At 34.3% G+C, this 13,514-nt stretch overlaps 1 protein-coding gene across 1 annotated transcript in view; it reads right to left on the bottom strand.

The window, feature by feature from the left end:
* Window positions 1–460: 460 nt before the first annotated feature.
* Window positions 461–13,514, bottom strand: part of LOC124539674 (cGMP-specific 3',5'-cyclic phosphodiesterase-like) — a 153,465-nt gene continuing 140,411 nt past the window's right edge. The window contains exons 6-21 of the mRNA XM_047116990.1: window positions 12,695–12,821; window positions 12,010–12,128; window positions 11,258–11,523; window positions 10,680–10,856; window positions 8,506–8,682; window positions 7,348–7,473; window positions 6,948–7,065; window positions 6,598–6,689; window positions 5,936–6,259; window positions 5,209–5,362; window positions 4,261–4,420; window positions 3,491–3,711; window positions 2,909–3,086; window positions 1,908–2,027; window positions 903–938; window positions 461–819 (exon numbers count right to left, since the gene is read on the bottom strand). Of these exons, the coding sequence (XP_046972946.1) occupies window positions 920–938; window positions 1,908–2,027; window positions 2,909–3,086; window positions 3,491–3,711; window positions 4,261–4,420; window positions 5,209–5,362; window positions 5,936–6,259; window positions 6,598–6,689; window positions 6,948–7,065; window positions 7,348–7,473; window positions 8,506–8,682; window positions 10,680–10,856; window positions 11,258–11,523; window positions 12,010–12,128; window positions 12,695–12,821 (2,378 nt within the window). The 3' untranslated portion in view covers window positions 461–819; window positions 903–919. The remainder of the gene's footprint in view (window positions 820–902; window positions 939–1,907; window positions 2,028–2,908; window positions 3,087–3,490; window positions 3,712–4,260; window positions 4,421–5,208; window positions 5,363–5,935; window positions 6,260–6,597; window positions 6,690–6,947; window positions 7,066–7,347; window positions 7,474–8,505; window positions 8,683–10,679; window positions 10,857–11,257; window positions 11,524–12,009; window positions 12,129–12,694; window positions 12,822–13,514) is intronic.

Raw genomic sequence — 13,514 nt, 5'->3', positions numbered from 1 at the left:
CACTTTAAGGGAATTCCATTGTTACTTTATTTTTTTTAAATATTCATAATATTTTCTTCAATATGTGTCAATTCTAAATTCAAAACTCGTTAGTCGTCATTTTTAGCTGTTTTTTAATAAAAATCTCTCAACGGCCACATATATACACAGAGTAAAATAGAAATATCGGTGAAGTAACACTAGATCACAGTCTATTAAATACATAAACATTTATCTAAGAGTTGTTTTACATGAAACATTATTAACGTCAAAACGACGAATTATTTTAAGAAACTGATAGAAATTATCAATTTCTTCTATAAATGTCTGATTGAGCAAAATCATTTAAAGATATTTTATTGCATGAGATACGTACTGTAATAACGAAAAAAAAAAATTGATTGACAGAAGTGAAACCTTTTTGCGTCATAAACAACTTCAAACAAGATTCACTTCTAGACTCTTTACCAGAGAGTATTCTCCTTAGATATTGCTTTATTATTGACCATGCAAGAGTTTCAATTTCACACAAAGTTCCTACTTATTATACACTGTCCAAGGAATTTCGAAATCCATTATACAAAGCTCGATTGTTTTATTATATTCATTCAGATATACAAATACATTACGTTCAAAAACCCCGTCAGAATAATTTTCCTCAATCAGACATTAGTTTCTACGTTTCACTAAAGATTTAGGTTAATTCTAATAGTGTCTAATAAAACCAGAAGAAACATCACTATTTACGAACAAATTCATTTAATGTGTCTCGTTTTGGGTTAGTCGATTGATTTGGACGGTTTCACTTTGTCCTTTTTCTCTGTACTGCTTTGGCTGCTCCTACAGATAATAAAAAAATATATGTCATTATTTATAAAATTCGATTTTTAAATTTTAGTATTTTTTAATTTAAATCTGCTTACCAATTGAAACTTAACCGTCACAACATATGGCATAACCTGAAAATAATATTATTTAATTAGTTTCATTATTGTTCTAACCTTTTATTTATTAGTCTTCATTACCATTAAATTAACCAAACGAAATAGGACCTATTTTTATTTTTTTTATTTTATGGAATAGGTTGGCGGACGATATGGGCCACCTGATGGTAAGTGGCCACCTGATGGTTCATAGTCATTATATGAGTATGTAAATATATCCTAGTAGTAACGTATATTTGATTTGATTGATTGAGCACCAGCATTACTTAGTGGTAGAACTTTGTGCAAGCCCGTCTGGGTGAGTGAGCCAGTGTAACGAAAAAGCACAAGGGACATAGCATCTTAGTTTCCAAGGTTGGTGGCGCATTGACGATGTAAGGAATAGTTAATATTTCTTACAGCGTAATGACGCTGTAAGAAATATTAACTATTCCTTGGTAAGTGGTCACCATCGCCCATAGACAATGGTCTATGTTTTTATAGTTAATATTTCTTATTAACTATTCCTTGGTAAGTGGTCACCATCGCCCATAGACAATGGTCTATGTTTTTATAGTTAATATTTCTTACAGCGTCATTACGCTGTAAGAAATATTAACTATTCCTTACATCGTCAATGCGCCACCAACCTTGGAAACTAAGATGCTATGTCCCTTGTGCTTTTTCGTTACACTGGCTCACTCACCCAGACGGGCTTGCACAAAGTTCTACCACTAAGTAATGCTGGTGCTCAATCAATCAAATCAAATATACGTTACTACTAGGATATATTTACATACTCATATAATGACTATGAATATTTAAATGTTAAAAAAGATTAACTAGTCAGTTTCCGGTTCTCGGTAGAATCTACATGTCGATGTTAAATGACGATTCCAAAGCTTACTTGAATAAAGTATGTTTTGATTTGAGTAGATAAAGCAAGGGCAAGAAATCAAAGGGCAGTATATCCTGTGACGTAATTTCTCTTGTTAAAGTCCTTACCGTCCCTTGTGCTTAGACGCCTTGCTGGTCTGCGAGGCTACCTCCGTCACGTGATTCTCTTCCGTCGGTCTCACTATCCGCTCTCTCTCTTCTCGTGAGCTTGGCGCCGCGTAGAGGGATCTGAAGGAAACTTTTGGTTCACTCTGATTATACGACTGTCTTAGTTTACATGGTTTTATTTTTTAATAATGTTAAGGCGAACTCATACGTATTGATATAGAGCGTCAAGTGTAAGTTAGCGTGTGGCAAAAACATGTACTATTTTTTTTTGTTTATTTATATCTTACTTGTTTTATTTACCCTTATTAAGAAAAATTACCCAAAATCTATTAAGAATGTGACGTAGAGAATTATTTTCTAGGGAGATATTGGTAAAATAAACAAAAAAGTTGCAACAAAAAGGGTGTAGCAGGTGCTGCCACAGGAACGCCAGTTTATACTTGACAGTCTGTAGCTGCATATAGAAAAATAGTTATGGTCTGATTTGAAGTAGCCATAGATGTGTAGAATAAAGATAATTATTCATTTTAATTGTTGTGATTTAACAAAGATTTAATATTAGAGAGCGGAAAAAGTTACTGGCCGGTTAGAGAGCGGTACTACGGCTGTGTATGAAAAATAAAGGAAAACGTATTTGCTATCGACAAACTCCAATTACTAGTTCTAAATGAAACCATAAAACGCTATAGACGTTTATAGGTTTTTATTTTTATGAATATATTAGTTATCATATTGATATGTTTATGTTATTTGATTGAATATCATGATAATGTTAACATACTATATGTTTAGAAACATTGAATCAACGAATGGAAATTTAAATGCAATGAATATCATACGATATTTATTGTAAGCACATATTACTTAAATTTCAAAAAAACCTTCTATTTTAATATCCATAATTTCTTCGAAGGTTTTCTTTGCTTCTACAATAGACATATTATCTAATACGATATATACTTGTAGTTCATAAAAGTAGCATAACATCTAACATAATTTACCTAGTTAGTTTACTCCGAGCTGGTCGAGATGAGAAGTTACTAGGCTTTCCTCTCCTCAGGGAATGGAAGGAAGTCTTTATCGGCTTCACAAGCGCCATACTGGTCGCGTCCGACACCGGTCGTGCGCAGTTCAGCGTCGTCACTGTCAGTTCTACATCTTTGATTGCTTCGTTTGATGCTGTAAGATGAAAATCAAGATCTTCATCCTTTTAACTTCATCCCATTCATATTTGGTTGTGTTTCATAACATTACAAGAAAGATAGATGTATAGTTCAACAGAGTTTTTCAAATTCAAGCCTTGTTACAATTTCTTGAACTTTTAGTGGATACTTTTTGATTTGTTTAACAAAATTCCCGTAAATATTTTTTGTCGAATTCAATTACTTGAGATGCAAAGTTTATTTTCTTGTCTATTGAAATCACTGAGTTTAATTGCAATTAAAAAAATAACACATAACATTAAAATAGGAAAATAATAAATGAGTTATCTAACGCAAGAAGTGTCAATTTTAATTTTGGTGTCAGACTCATATGCCCAAAATGTAGACATGGATCTTATATTAAAATATGCATAGTCAAACCTGTAAACTCTTCAATTGGTTTATCGATCGTATCGTGGTCAATCCACGTCAGTCCCATTTCCACCTTCTCAGCGAGGTCCTGCCAGCGTTGTCTATTCTCCATAGTTCCGGTATACAATGGCTGTATCCACGGGAACGTATCGGAGAGAACCTTGTATAAAGGCAGGCAGATCATGTCGATGAAACCCACTTGCATCTGAGGCAATTCATCTTTCTTCTCTCTACAATATAAACGAGATCATTAAAGCACTTCATAATTTATTAACGAGCAGGCTCAATTGACCTAAACCTGATGATTAGACGATTTACTAAAGCTGTAGGCTTAAGGAAATGAAAGGTAAAAAGAAAAAGAAAGGTATAGCGGTTCTATTTAATTGTAGGATATATAGCAAAATAATGATACAACAACAATAACAACAGCCTGTAAATTACCACTGCTGGGCTAAAGGCCTCCTCTCCCTTTGAGGAGAAGGTTTGAAACATATTCCACCACGCTGTTCCAATGCGGGTTGGTGGAATACACATGTGGTGGAATTTCTATGAAATTTGTCACAAGCAGGTTTCCTCGCGATGTTTTCCTTCACCGCTGAGCACGAGATGAATTATAAAGACAAATTAAGCACATGAATCAGCGGTGCCTGCCTGGGTTTGAACCCGCAAACACCGGTTAAGATGCACGCGTTCTAACCATTGGGCCACCTCGAGTCAGTGAAGAATATTTTTTTTTATTAGTGAAGAATAAAATTGTAGCAAATATATAATCATCATACCTGTCCATCATCGCAATGGGTTGCTGATTGAGCTGCAACTTCTCCAAGTCTCCCTGATCGAAGAACTCGTCCGCTACTAATTTAGCGACTTTGTGTTGTACCTCCCAAGGTTTGGCTATTGCTGATACATCACAGGCCGTCATCATCATACCACATAATACTAGAAATGAAACGAAAATTATTACTTCCAAATATGTATCTATTTGATTTGTATAAAGTATTTAAAACAAATTTTTTTCGTAATCTTTCATTAAGCCCTATTATAGCCTGCACGAGTTAAGACCACAGCAGTAGTCAAGTTTATGTACGTACACTTTAGACCAATTAAAGTAGGCAAATAACAAACTAGAGTACAATAGAAGAAAATCAAGAACTGAGACCAATCGCGTGTAACCATTAGCACACCGGCTTCTTCATTCCTCCAAAGAGACCTAAAATAATCTACTGCGCAGATCAAATTATGCTCAAAACGCATTCCGCGTACCACAGTGTAAAGTGTAAGATTTTGACAACAACTAAATATCTTACTGTTAAATCTCGTGTCATGCTTAGAGAGATGGTTTGCAATTTATTTATCTACTTTCATCCACTAGGAATTTCAATATACATTGGTAAGAATTATATAGGACGCATCTAACACAGGATATATGGTGCGCTGATAATGATCAAGAATGAAACAATCGGGAAAGCGCCTCAATTGTCTTACAAACTTTTTTAGGGGAAGTGGAGATGCCCAGAACACGGCTTACATCCAGTCGCTTGTTGTGCTTAATACGGGGCTGATCATACAAGTATTCTTATGGCATTTCCGAGAATGAAATCGATGACTTAACTACAAATAGCGATTGAAACTTATAACCATTGGCTTAGGTCCACTTATTGCCCCCCACTGGGTAACATTTCACTAGAAGAAAGTCTTCCAATGTAATAAAATTACATGATACTCACATTCTTTCTTTTCTTGACTTTGCCAGTCGAATTCACCGTTTTCAACTAATTCTAGGAACTTTGATTTCTTTTTGAAGTACATTGCTAGGTCCGTTGATAGAATCGCTGTCTCCACAACCCTCATTACGTCTTTATAATCACAAGGTGATAACGCCTGAAAATAATTGTATTTGTTAAGATTATTAAGACTTATAAATAATATTTTTTTATTCTGTTTTTCTTTTTTGTAATTAATGATTGAAATTCAGAAGCAAAAATCAGAATTCTTCAACCTAGCATTGTAAGCAATGCTAATAAGTTATGCCGTAGATACTTGAATCATACTTAAGCTCATTTAATTAGTGAATTAAAAGGTTGTAAAATAGTCAATTAAATCTTTTTCTGAAATATCTTTTAGTTCGTTAAAAGACGACCACTTTGAGGTTTTAGCTTATAATTAGACCATAAGTGAAACTGTTTTTGTCTTAAATTTTCGCGATTACACATTGAAATAAAACTAGCTATAACGGATTTGAATCGTTCGTGGTCACGGGTAGACTGGTCTACCCGTTACCACGAACGCTGTAAAGTGCTCGAAACGTCGGGATGTTAAAAATAATTAATATACGCGATTCAAATCCGTTATTTGAAACTGTTTTTATTGACATTAAAAAATAATTAATTGTAATATTGTAGATCAAAAAATAGCATAAAATTATTTTGCACAGAAACTTTTTGGAAAACTTACTTGAAAAATATTATTGCTTTCACTGTTCAAAATCATAACACACTGATCGAAGTGATGGTGTTCCATCGTCGATGTTGAATATAAGATCGCTAGCGGGCTCTCCGTCTTTGTTTGGAAGGCGTTATTAGTTCCTCTATGGTCTAAATCGTGGCATAGACAAGCGACTAATAGGCCAAGGATCTCAAGGTCGGACATGAAGCGTTCCATCTTGCCGGTCTTGAGCATCGCGAACATAGTCTGTGCTACGTTGAGGGCGTGTCGCCAATTGTGATATTTTACAGGACGATAGTTTTTCTTAACGCTCAGTATCCATCGGCATAAGACCTGGAACCAAATATTGTACACGTTGTACTTACACATATGTATGTATATGTAATTACATATATACACATGATATAGTAAGTCATAAATAATTGAAGATACCAAAGTTAAATCAATAAATGCATGAGGATGTTGTTATTATTATTAATATTTATTACTAGATGGTTTGTCTTCAATTTGTCTTGTATAATTTTCTACACGTCATTTTTTCCATAGCACAAATGGCAAACTATTTTAACAACTATGTGTATTTCGTACGAAATATATACTAAGTAGTCACGGAGGGGCAAAATGCTTCAAATTAACCGAAGTGTATTAATATCCGATGCATTTATACTTACATCATAAGGAATATGGAATTTCTCAACTAGATTGCACTGCAAGAACATCCGCAAAGTCGCTCTACACGTATCCTCGTCAGATAAATCGAAATCTAAAATCATATGAAATAAGTTAATTGTTTGAAAATCTTTAATACCTAATATTATAAATGTGAAAGTAACTCTTTCACGACCAAACCACTGAACCGAATTTGATGAAATTTGGTATGAAGCTAACTTGAACTCCAGGAAAGGTCACATACTACTTTTTTGCCTGACATATGACAACCAACACCCGAAAAGGCGAGCAAAACCGCGGGCGACTACTAGTTTTAAATATAAGCATATTGAATTTATTGAGTGTTATTTACCATGGAATTTATAACTGTAAAGATTATAGACTTCAGCTGAAGGTATGACTTCTTGACAGAGCTTGTGGGTGTCCTCCGCTGAGGCCGTTGCGTGGTACGATAAACATTCCAATGCTACCTTTAAAGAAAAATATTAAAATATTAATAAAATCGGAATATAAATACTTTAACAACAACAATAGCAGCCTTAAAATTTTCCCACTGCTTGGGCTAAGGCCTCCTCCCATATTTCACTACGATATTCCAATGCGGGTTGGTGGAATACACATGTGGCAGAATTTCTATGAAATAAGACATGCAGGTTTCCTCACGATGTTTTCCTTCAACGCCGAGTACGAGATGAATTATAAACACAGAAAATATTTGAAATGAATTCCAAAATTTTGATTTGGAGCCTTACCTTCTGCTTTGCCATTAATTTACAAGCGTTTTCATACATCTGTGTATTGTGAATACCGAGACCGCAGAATATGGCGAACGCTTCGAATATTGATATATCGCCGTCCGTGAACTGAGATCCGTTTTCCTGAAAATATTCAAAAACTTCTTAAATTAAATGCGGATCATCGAACATTCTATTGACGCATTGAAGAATTGTTTTACTTTATGGATTTTGTACTTAAGATTAATAGCGGAATTTGATATCGTTCTTTAAACTTTACAAAAAGGTTCACCACTAAGATAGGACTATGTGTAAGTCTATTTTTTATGTAATAAATGGCAAATAAGCCACCGGATTTTGTGGTTACCACCTATATACATTGGCGCTATTAGAAATATTAACCATCTCTTACTTCGCCATTGCTCCACTAAACTTGGGAACTATGATGTTTTGCGCATAGTGCCTGTAATTAATCTGGCTCACTCACTCTTCAATTCTGAATACGACAATAGCTCTGCTCTTTGGCTGCAGAATATCTGATGAGTGGCTGGTAACTACCCAGACAGGTTTGCACAACCCTACTACTAACTACACTACACTAGCCCTACCACTAAGTCGAAGGAGTTTGGGTAAGCGCTACGCACGCACCATTTTATTTTACGCACAAACGGTCTGTAGAGTGACTGATCCAGTGTAAATGCAAACATATAGGACTTACTATCTTTAATCTCAAGATTGTTGGCACTTTAGCAATATAAGGATTTTTTTTGTTATTACTCATAAAGCGCAACTACTGCTGATGATCTTCATTTGTTCGATTGTATTGACACTCTCTTGTGTGGTAAATTTTAAGTTATTAGCGGATTCAATAACAAGATCAAGATCAAACTAGGTGTTGTTTATCACTAGCTAATGGAACTTTTTTATTCCTTTTGAAGTACTTAATGCGTTTAAATGGCAAAGTTTATGGTTACAATACTACCTAATAAGCTGATCGTATCTTTCACATTTGTATCGAATGCAAATATTAACACGACAATGCATTTTCTATTTTATTAATATGACATTACACTATTATAATCTGTTGTTAGCTTAAATCTTAGCGACTCATTAACAAAAACATCATATATCCTTCTCGTTACAATATAGAAAGAGGGAGTAAGAAGATAACCTTACCTTGTTAATCAATTGTGCTACACCAATAACGTCCTTATTAGCGTTGACAATAGGCATACAAAGCATTGTTCGTACATTAACAGCGTCATCCGATACGATATCAACTACAATCATGCCATTTTCTTTACGCCATTCGTCTACATCAGAAATATTCAGTGCTTTATTTGATCGGGCCACCTGAAAAAAAGAATTTCTTTAATTAATAATACTACTAGTATTTGCAATATTCCTTCTCTTCATTCATATATATAGCTGAATCCGTATCTAGCTGTACCTATATCACGCAAGCAGTCATCCATATTAGTCAACAGTCAGTAGTAAGCGGTCACCCAGTAGCTAATGTCATTCCCGGGATTCAAAGTATTTACATACCAAATTAAAAAATGACACAAAATTGGTCCAGCGGATTTGGCGGGAATATATAACGGACACAGTTACTTTTGACTTATAATATTAGTAGAGGCAAGAACTGTTCGAGACTTCTTAAAGCAATAATAACGTCTTTGGCCATTCAAACTAAAATAAGTTATATGATTTTTTATAATATATAAAGTATGAGATGAGTTTATCGTTAAATACACCGGTATCGTTAGCATCATTCGTTTCGGGAAGACTACTTAAGTTGCATTTAAAAGCAAGATATTCCTTTAATGGAAATATGTTAATTGTAAATAGGTTATAATAATTTTTAGATTGATCTGTCGGTTCTTACTAAATTTACTCATTTATCTTCTCTGATTTTTTTCCATTGGAAATTGTTTAAGTTTTTAATAAATTCCAATTTCGTGAGAATGCGAGTTATAGGAGATTGTTTATTGTTGTTGGGTTATATGATTTGGATGATGGATTATTCGACGATAATTAGCTATCCAAAAATTAGCCTGGTACAAATGATTGAATTGTTTTATTAAAATTAATGTATTCGCGTCGGCATGGCGGGCTGTAAGCCACACCCGAGAAGTATGGCATTACGCTACCGCCTACTTCTTTTTTTCTTTTTTTTCGACTATCTGAAAATACAAGCATTTTTGTGGAACAAATCGTTTGACACTCGTTATTTTTCCGACGCGTTCGATGAAAGCCCACGCGATTGGGCCGCCGGTGCGAGCGCTATGACCATCATTTTCCTTTTTGCCTTTACGTAATTAGACCCCTGAAGAACCGCCATACTGGTACAAATGACCAAATATTTTGTCATTATCATCTCCCGGTCTATCAGTATAACATGACATATTTTGTAATAGTATCAAAAATATCGCAATGTATCCCCGGTGTAATTTATATACCGATATAAAATAGGTATCGAGCCTATTACCGGTACTGAAACAGCGTGTAACTTTATATAAGGGCTTTTACGTAGAGCTAACAAAGTGAATTTGTAAGCTGACGGTTTGATTTTTACTGTAAAAAATGAAAATGAAAAACAAAATATAGTTTATTCAAGTAGGCTTTTATAAGCACTTTTAAAACGTTATTTAACAACTGTAATAAGTTAAGTTACCACCAGTTCGGAAAGTAGATTCTACAGAGAAGTACTGGCAAGAAACTCAGAGGTTACTCTTTTTCAACATTTAAAAAGAAAGTCATAATTATATATGCATTTAATAAATCCTCTCTGGAAGTCAAAAAATATTAATTCCACGGTTTTTTATCGTCTGTATAATCTTGTATTGAATAATGTGTACATTGCAATGTATTTGTTGACAAATGATTTAAACTTTAAGAAACGGTAAACTTAAAAATGTTTGTTATAAGTTTTAGTCAGACGATTTAATCGTGAATGTGTGTCAACTGTATCTATGTGTGTAGTAATTAGCAAAGTATAGTACGACACAAATTAGATGTAGCATCGGAAAATGCAATGGAATGAAAATAAAACCGATCACTGTCGATTTACACAACCAATAGAAATAGCTCCCTATCGCGCCATTCGACGCTATTCGTCGCTATAGATTCACGCGTCAGAGAAAGCAAGGGCATGTAAATCGACGCGTCAAATTGACGAATATATTAAGTCATATGATATTACAAGTTATTACGTTTGTGTAAAGATCATATTCGTATTAGAAATAAATTTTGATAATTTGGGATAGCGTACTCAATTTAGATGTGATCGGTTTTACGAATTTTGCCGATGTGACATCTAAGTTGTGTCGTACATAGTTGACACTTACCGCAAGAGCAATACAAGCAAGCGTAGATTTGATGTCGTGTCGCGGCGTTAGAGTTGTTCTGGAATGCTTAGCTCCTAGTTCGAACAGCGTGTGAAACCTAGTCGGCGCTGGGGGCGGCAACGCAGGCGCACCGCTCGGTCGACCACCCGGTCTTTGTACTATACGTTCTAAATGACTCTGGAACAGAAAGTTATCTATTACTTATATTGTATACATACACACGCACACACACACACACACACACACACACACACACACATGCACACACGAACACAACGATTCATTATGTCGAAGGTCAAACATGGATAAGTGTGGCTGGGAATGTCTTGCAGGTCTTAATCTGACGTCTCACCTCAAGTCAACGATTTCTGATTTGGAAATATTGGATTTCCAGATGTTTTTATTCGGTTGGCAAGTTAGTGGGGAGCAAACAATTCAACCTTTTAGAAATGCTATTGAAAAATTTTCGACTATACCCAGTGACTTAGTGGTTCGATTCAAGTAAGAACCCAGAACTAGAGAGTCTTATGAGCTAGTCAATATCCAGTTAACTTAAGTTACTTGTAACATTATCTTACCGATTCACAATGGTCCGTATCAAGTATAAAAACAGCACAACGTTCACACTTGAGCAACTCCCTCGCTTCAGTCATAATCTTCGTGACAAGACACTCAAGGTTACTCTGTTCCTCAAATATACTTCTCGCTAATGCTAGAAGTATTTGATTACGCTTGTATTCCAGCACAGACGATTCGAATAGTTGGGCATTTTGTATTCCAATACCGCAGAACGTTAAATAACGTCGGAATACTTCAACATCTCGGGCAGAAAATTCTTTTGACCCTGATAAAATATTAATAAAGTTGGGATTAGGGTGGTTTCAATGAAAACAATAATAAAAATGAAGGTGTATTTTAAATTATATATTTTATAGATGATAAGAAAATGGACTATACATTGATTTTAGAGTGCGCTAAATTACCTCACATCAATTTAAATCAATTGCTGGAAACAATAACTATCTCAGTACAGAATCCAGTTATTTTCGGATGATTGAATATTTTGAACTTTATATAAAAAGTATTTTTTTTATAATTTTATGTATTTATATGGTTAATGGTGATTCAAAAGTGCTTATAAGTATTGATGAATTGTAATTTGATTAAAGTATAGAATTATGATATAGAGAAATGAGATCTTGACACAAAAATGTTTTCGGCTGACCAAAACACTCTGATAAGTTTTCTTTTTTAATTTTTAGCTGTATCAATAGTTCTTGAACAATAGTTATTTTATTTTACAGATTATTTAAATAAATATGTCGTGTACCGTCAGTTTTGTTGATTATCTGTGCGACACCGACGACATCACCCTCGCAGTTGCAAATCGGCATGCAAAGTATTAGCTCGGTTTTGTAACCGGTACGTGCGTCTATTTCACTGTTGAACCTACAAATGTAAATACGATTAACTCTTAGTGTATTAGCTGTGTACTCTACATCAGCAAAATATATTTTTATGCCAATTTTAGCAGAGAAATCAAGAAAGAGTTTCATTGTTTTCAACTCTCAAGTTTATGATGTAAGTATCTATTGGCGCGCCTCGAAGGCTTACCCGCATACGTCATAGCGTTTGACGTCCATATAAACGCCATTACGTATCCTTGTTATTGTAATCAACAATACTAGTTAACGTATCCACTTCGCTGGTCGTAAATTAAATCTTTTAATTGATTATATGATTGGAACAAAACGGTAAATATCTAAAACCACATGATAAAACTCTACCAGTTTTAAAAAGGCGAAAGATTGTATGGATGTTTGTTTATCTTTCACGCAAAAACTACTAAATGGATTTTAATGAAACTTTTCAATAATATAGATTATACATCAAATGATCACATAGGCTATAATTTATAAAGACCTATCCCTTAAACCCGAGCGAAGTCGCAAGCGAAAACTAGTATGTCGTAAGTCATAAATGTCAGTTCCTGTTCATTTTAAATACCAACATACCTTGGATCAGCGTACGCGTTTTTAATATTGATAGGGTGCTTCGTTTGTGCTGCTAAACCAGCGACCCCGACTCCGAAGGGTATCCTGATCTCCTGGGTCCTTGCTATCCGTAGGGCGTCGTAAAGGTCTGGTGAAGATTTTATATAAATGTTTTTAAATTTTTTTATAATAGGCGGATTTAATGGTATATGTGCTCCTTGATGGTAAGTGCTATAAATATTATAACCTGTGGAAGTAAGATATTATTTCCCTTGTGCCTGTACTTATAAATACGCCCATTTAAACCGGAATGTAACTATTTGCTGCTTGACAGAAGCATCTGTGATATTCTTTAGTAATTTGCTACATCTTATAAATTAACTAAAAAATCGATCGTCAGTTGGCAAATGTATATGTGTGTTATATGACATTACAAATTATTACGTTTGCATAAAGATCATTTTCGCGTGACAAATAAAGACTAATGTTTTCGATTTTTTTTAATACGGACGTAATCGGTTTTACGAATTTTGCCGATTCCACATCTAAGTTATGCCGTACTACACCTACTACATCTCAAACTCGCACAAAGTACTATGATGGTAGTAGTACTTTGTACGAGTATGATATGTAGAGTAAAATACAATTTCACTTAATGTAAGGTCAATACAAATCAAACAAAGGAAAATACAATTTGATATTATGTAAAGTCAATAAATATATATAGTGCTTGGTGTACTGTAAATGAGCATAATTAATTGTATATCAGTTAATCTAGATTCTATTTTTGAATTGAACTTAAAATAAAAAGAGAAATTAAAAATTTGTTGCGCTGTTTGTT

The sequence above is a fragment of the Vanessa cardui genome, chromosome 23 (genome assembly GCF_905220365.1).
Source record: "Vanessa cardui chromosome 23, ilVanCard2.1, whole genome shotgun sequence".
Lineage (NCBI taxonomy): Eukaryota > Metazoa > Arthropoda > Insecta > Lepidoptera > Nymphalidae > Vanessa > Vanessa cardui.
This window is presented reverse-complemented; position numbering and strand designations above follow the sequence as displayed.